The 6,874-nt window shown below is 41.4% G+C and overlaps 1 protein-coding gene across 2 annotated transcripts in view; it reads right to left on the bottom strand.

The window, feature by feature from the left end:
• Positions 1 to 306: 306 nt before the first annotated feature.
• Positions 307 to 6,874, bottom strand: part of LOC101858831 — a 25,565-nt gene continuing 18,997 nt past the window's right edge. For both annotated transcript variants that reach the window (XM_005090898.2, XM_013088361.1), the window contains 4 exons: positions 6,684 to 6,828; positions 4,724 to 4,852; positions 3,297 to 3,561; positions 307 to 663 (listed from right to left, as the gene is read on the bottom strand). In XM_005090898.2, coding sequence (XP_005090955.1) covers positions 647 to 663; positions 3,297 to 3,561; positions 4,724 to 4,852; positions 6,684 to 6,828 — 556 coding nt within the window. In that variant the 3' untranslated portion in view covers positions 307 to 646. The remainder of the gene's footprint in view (positions 664 to 3,296; positions 3,562 to 4,723; positions 4,853 to 6,683; positions 6,829 to 6,874) is intronic.

The raw sequence follows: 6,874 nt of genomic DNA, 5'->3' as shown, positions 1-6,874 counted from the left end.
AGAAGAAGAAGAAGAAGAAGAAGAAGAAGAAGAAGAAGAAGAAGAAGAAGAAGAAGAAGAAGAAGAAGAAAAAGAAGAAGAAGAAGAAGAAGAAGAAGAATGACAGTAATAATTCTGAGACTGGTATGTAACAATGATGATGATAAGGATGACTCTCCCTACTACTCCGCTTTTTAAACGATGATGATGATGATGATGATGATGATGATGATGATGATGATGATGGTGATGATGATGATGGTGATGATGATGATGATGATGATGATGATGATGATGATGATGATGATGATGATGATGATGATTTACAAGAAGAAAAAGAAAAACGACAAGAACAGGAAGAACAAGAAGAACATGGACGAGGAGGAGAAAGTGAAAAAAGTAAGGTAAATAGAAGAGAAACGAGACGTGCTGATCTAATGAGATCATGCAACATTCTAATTTTCTGATCCAATGTGTCTCCAATCAGCCAAGCCATCAGCCAATGCAATGGGGATCTCACTACTGCAGACAAGTTACACATCTCCCGACGGTCGCTAAGCGAAGCAACTGTAATCCCTCTTTTATTGGGCTTTTTTAAAACTCGAAATAAGAGTGAGGTTTACCTTCATATCATCCAGAAATGTAATACAGCCAACACTGTTGACGACTATTTAGACTTGGGGCCTGGAAAAAGACACAGATACTTGAGTTAGTGTAAAGTTGTATTTATTATATTATTATTATTATCATTTTGTTAGTGTTTTACGGCGCTCACAACTGCATAAGGCCATGTGAGCACGCTAGACACATTAGACAGTTTCAAATTGGTAGGAATTGTGAATGTTGCCCGGGTGGCGGCGAAAGCCTATTCTTATCGATTTTAAGAACACCAAGGGATCTTAACGTGCGCAACTTGCACATGGGACCTCCAATATTGTTAGCCCTTACCCGAGAAGCCTAGGTGTTAGATATTACCCATCCTAAGGTCGAGATGTGGCTGAAAGACAGCAGTAAGAAGGAGCCAATGAGTAATCGTAGAAATGCTGCAGAAAGAGTCAGAGCCCAGACGAGGGGGCGGGGGAGGGGCAGAAAGTGATGACGATACCAGACGACAGAACATGGATAGGCAGCAGGGAAGGAGGCGAAAGGGGAAAGTCAGGTTTCGAACCAGGGACCTATTGAAGGAGAGGCGAACACCGTAACTTCTGGACCACGAGAGTCTCCCATTGCTAACTGTTGATGATTATTTAGACTTGGGGCCCGGAAAAAGACACAGCTATTTGAAATAATAGTAAGTTGTACGGTATGAAGTGAGCTAAGTTATCGCCACAGTACACAACGTAAGGGCCCATCTCCGATAAGACAGGTGGGAAATCTAGAAAACTCGCCGGCCACACAAACCACGCTAGAGAACGCTCCATTTAGGGTTCGATCCAGTCCCACCAACGTCAGAACAGTAACTATCGATGCACCTAACGCAGATATAGTTCAACGTCCTGACGCACAAATAAATGTTATCATTGATGTCATTTGACCTCCACCCATTCGCTAACTCGATCAGAATTGCTATGTTCTGTCAGACGTTCTAGGTCGTTTTGAGTTACTAAAACCAAGAGGTCAGACAGCAAATGCTCCGTCTGTTCTGTCAAAAGCGTAAGGATATTCAGTGTCGTTGTGTAGATATTCAAAGAATTGCATTAAATAAAGCTTGACATAATATTTTTTAACTTAAAATTTGGACACCAAAGTTCTCAAAACTAGGTATCGGGCAGATAAAACAACAACAACAATAACAACAAACTACAACAACAAAATAACAATAACAAAAACAAAAACAACAACAAACAAAAAACAACAAGAGGAACAAGAATAACAATAACAACAACCACAACAACAACAACAACAACAACAAGAAAAATGCGCATTTATACTGCGCATATCCACATTCTGCAGCATGCTCGGTGCGGCTTACAACAATAATGGGGTCTAGGATCGGAGCCCCCGATTGTGTGTAGTCGGTCAAGCAGGTCCCAGAAGGAAGGCTACAGTAGATTAGCCTACCACTAGAACATAGTGACCTATTTCGTTGTCGTGCTACAGTAGAACCTGTGTAAAACGACCACCCATTGTCGAGGGGGGGGTGGCGCCTTAGACAGATGTCGTCTTACACAATGTCATTCAAATGTAAAACACACACACACACACACACACACACACACACACACACACACACACACACACACACACTGGGGATAAAATGGGAAGTGGCTGTTTGTACTCGTGATTGTCCTATACATGTTTATAATTTCAAGGTCAACTCAATGAAGTGTGATGTTGCAGTTAGAATCTTTTAGTTTTAGTCTTATACCAGTTCACAATAGTCCTAATCAAAAACAGCCGTAGAACTGCAGTTTAAAGTAGTATAAATAAAACATACTAAATTGAATAAATGACTGCAGTAGGAGACTAAAAAAAATACAACTGTCTTGCGATGACAAAAGGTGTTTCATTTACTGACATTCTTGCAAATTAAGGTATAGACTTCATGACCACCACCCCCCCTCCCTCCCACACACACACATACGCACACAAACACACATAAGTAATTGCCTGTCAAATTAGCTACTGATACAATCAAACCTCGTTGTTCAACTCCCGTAATACCGTCAGCCCCGCTTTCCGCTAGGTTTTTGCCAATGTACGAAAAGGACCGCCAATACAGAGTATTCGCGCCTTAACACCGCCATCGGCCAACTGTGTGAGTAACACGGCCCTTATTAAACTACCATTGACGTAATGTAAATGAACCCCAACATACCGCTAGCTATAGGAGGTCAAAAGTAGGCCCACACGCTACACATTGCGCACAGCATCCACTCCGTGGCGGCTTGATAATCTATTTATTTTTCACACACGTCTCTGCGAGTTCGGCCAGTTTCTAGAGAGATAACCTGCAAGAGTTTCTTGATCTTTTTCTGTTTTATTTATTTGTTTGTTAACTTCACTGTCAATTGCGACCGGTTCCCAAAGACAGTAACTCCAACAGCAGTGCCAAAACTCTTGTGGTCACACTAAGGAAAATCGAAATAATAATAAGTAATGTCTTTACTTACCATTGTTTAAAAAAAACATAGTTTAAAAAAGTGTATGTCTCCCTCCATTCATCCATCTCCTTCACCCATCTGTTCAAGCTCTGTAAATATGTTATTTTTGGGCTACCTCTGCTTCTTTTCAAGTCATGGAACATTAAAATACGGAACTCACGCACTAACACACACCTAAAAAAAAAAAAAACATGAAACATAATCTTCACTTACCACGGTTAAAGAAAGTCTCTGTCAACAGCGGCCGATGGTCAAACCGAACACAGCTGATCAAATCTGGCACGAGAAGACACCACTTCCAGCAGCAGTGACCAAACTCCTGCAGCTCTACCAGGGCGTCCACGATGTCCGGGAACTTACTGGTCCGGCCGTTGCGGTGCAGCACCAGCAGCAGGCAGTTGACCAGCTTCCAGTGAAACTGACCCACTGCCACGTGGTCCTTGACAAACTCGCGGTCAGGGGAGGAGATGACCATAGCCTGGAAAATGATTGTAATGATTGTGATGATTGTAATGATTGTGATGATAGTAAATGTTTTACGCTCCCATATATAACATTGTTGTTGGGCATGTTACAAATGAGGAACAGAATCAGGCTTGCCATTGGGCCCTATGCAGAAGATCTTCTCACAACTGTGAAAAAACGCAAACTGAGATGGTATTGTCACACACCACGATTAACAGAACTTGCAAACACTGTACAAGGAGGGAGAAGGAAAGACAGACAGAAAAAGAGAACCCTTCGAAAGGCTAAAGAATAGAGAATGATTGGTAAAAATGGTTGCCCGATCATCCTTGGTGCCACAACGGTTATCTAAGACTAAGGGATTGCCAGGCCATACAAAATATGGGTCGAGTAAGAGGTGAGCTGCTTTGATCCTGCCTGATATGTTTGTAGAACGGCGCTCGCATAAGGTCATGAACGCCAAGGGGTGGATGTCAACAGAGAAGTCCAAATGGGGAATCAGGCTTACTCTGCTCACATCTCTAGCCTCATCAGCACAACGTCTGGTTCGACTATTAAGACACCCTGGAAATAGCAGTTCATAAGAGAGTGACAAACATACAAAAGAAGTAGAAGAAAAATGACTATAGTAAGGAAGAGGAAAGATAAAGCAGCATTCCCCCTACGTTTGTTTAGGCACATTACGAGTATGGCATTAATAAATCAACACATTTACAATTCTACTGTGCATAAGAACATGTTAATATCCCCCCTTTGGGAATGGCCAAAGAACACTCCAGTCAGTACCACTGTCCTTTGGGGGGAGGGGGAGGGGGTGACTCTGCCTGTCAGAACCACCAACACGGAATGAGTTGAATAGAGCCTCTTAGCAGACAAACAGAGATACATCATGTACATGAACTAACGACCAAAAATATATATTATTATACTGGTGATCAACAAAGGGTATCCCTTTTTGTTAGCTTTGAAAAATGTCGTTTGAGTCTTAATGCTTTTCTTTTCACATCAGTTATATTAAAAGGACATGTACGCTAAATATTAAGTCAGGTTATAAAAACAATGTTTTGAGGCACAGCGTTATACAAATCAGATGTCGTCATTTCCAAGGGATTGGCAAGGGAGAAAAGACAGACAGACAGACAGGTACTTTTTCTATCTTGATTCCTACTACCCACCTTGAGCAAGATAATTTCGATAAACTTGAGGTCAAGTTTCTGCAACTTCTTGCTGACGTCGAAGTTTGAGTCTACGTGGTAGTCCGGGAATAATTTCCCCATGTCATGTTCGCACTGCACGTGGTTCAGCTGTTCGGAAAAAAATGTGGGTGTTTTATGCTCCATTGACACATCATGTGAGAAGGGCTGCAACCCTGCCTGTCAGGGCCAACTCAGGCTGAGAGGGACACACAGTCCCAACAACAGTAGTAGCACCACAACCACCACCACCACCACCACCATCCCAACCACAACAACCACAACAACCACCACCACCCCGACAAAAACAACCACAACTACCACCACCACCACCACCACCCCGACCACAACAACCACAACCACCACTACCAACAACACCACCTCCCTGACCACCACCAACCACACCATTACCAACAACAACAATAAAATAGCACAATGGAACTAAGGAGGAAAAAATGATTGAAAAGGAAGCTGAAATAAAGAGCTAGCTGTTATTCGAAGTTATATTCCGATATCAAAAGTCCCAGTTATTCATGTCATAGAGGGAGTTGAGATGCATTGATTATTATTACATCAAGACAACAACAATACTGACAAAAATAAGAACAATAACAGCAACGACAACAACATCAGCAACAAGAATGGTAACAGGATTACTTTTTTCTTTTAATAACCGTCAACGGAACTCCGGTGACAAATTCACCAAAGTTCCGTGCTCTATACACTGCTCTATCCTCTTTTGTCCTGACCATGCTGAGCACCAGCGAGTTTTGTGTTGCGAATATGTGAGGCAGCGTGGAGGAATCAGGCTCTCGTCAATTTTTGGGCATGTAGAGTTATTGGTATCAACTTATAGCTTGTTCAATTGTCTTTATTTGGATGAAAAAAATATCCATTTATCTTGAACACAAGTCGAGATATTTTGCGAATGAAGGAGGTGGGGGGTCACCTGTTTTCAGAGGTAAAATTAGTGAGAAAATGACAGCCAAAGATTAGTTATTACCTTATCTTAAGAGTCCGTGGTAACTGAAAATTTAAATTGTTTGTGCCTTTAATCAACATTTTTCAGAAAAATCCACACAGAAATGAGTTCTTTAATGGGCATGAAAGGTGTTGAGCCAAAAAACAAAAATTTGATAAAAATTAACAAACCTGTGGAAAAATGCAAGTTTCTTCACTTTGATTATTTTGACGAGAGCCTGATTCCACCACGATGCCTCACATATGTGTTCAGACAGAGAGGGCGCCAACACGTTGCCGAAGCGACGAGTATGCGTTCATGACGCATCTTTTTGATGATGAAAAATTTTACTTACAAAAGTAGTGTGAGACATTGTCATTGTATTTGTTACAGCCATTATCTGTGTCATTGTAACTCTCACTGCCATTGTTATTGTCATTGTCAAAGTCAGTGTCATTGTTATTTTCATTGTCAGTGTGGTAGCCACTGTTTTAAAACTGAACACTGTTACGGTCAGTGCCACTACTATTGACATTGTTATATATATATATATACTATCATTGCCAGTCATTATTCTTGTCACTGTCACTGTCACTGTCACTGTCACTGTCACTGTCACTGCCACTGCCAAAGTCAGTGTCATTGTCATTGCTATTATCACTGTCATAGTCGTTATCCTTGTCTTGTCACTGTCACAGCCACAGCCATTGTCATTGTCAAAGTCAGCGCCAATGTCATTTTCATTGTCATTGTTACAGAAACTATTTTTGCCACTTTTACTGTTAGCGCCACTACTATTTGTCAGTGTCAAAGTCAGTGTCATTGTGATACATTATCATTGTCACAGTCATTCTCCTTGTCATTGTTACTGTCACTGCCAATGCCATTGTCGTTGTCAAAGTCAGTGTCATTGTTATTGTCATTGTCGTTGACAAAGTCATCATCACTGTCAGTGTTATAATCTGGCACAGCCGAACATACCTCTGAATCCACCTGCACACGACGCTTCCAATCACAACCTTTGAACCCGCCCAGCATGAGGTATTCGTACATTCCGCCCTTTATAAGAGCCACCTGGTCTTCCAAGGTAAACATCTGCTTCACACCGGGGATCCCCTTAAAGAATCTGAAAGGAAAAAAGGCTTCTGTGAAAATAATAATAATAATAATAA

This window comes from Aplysia californica, unplaced genomic scaffold (assembly GCF_000002075.1).
Source record: "Aplysia californica isolate F4 #8 unplaced genomic scaffold, AplCal3.0 scaffold00023, whole genome shotgun sequence".
NCBI classification, from domain to species: domain Eukaryota; kingdom Metazoa; phylum Mollusca; class Gastropoda; order Aplysiida; family Aplysiidae; genus Aplysia; species Aplysia californica.
The sequence above is the reverse complement of the archived record's forward strand: the minus strand, read 5'-3'. Positions and strand labels throughout refer to the sequence as shown.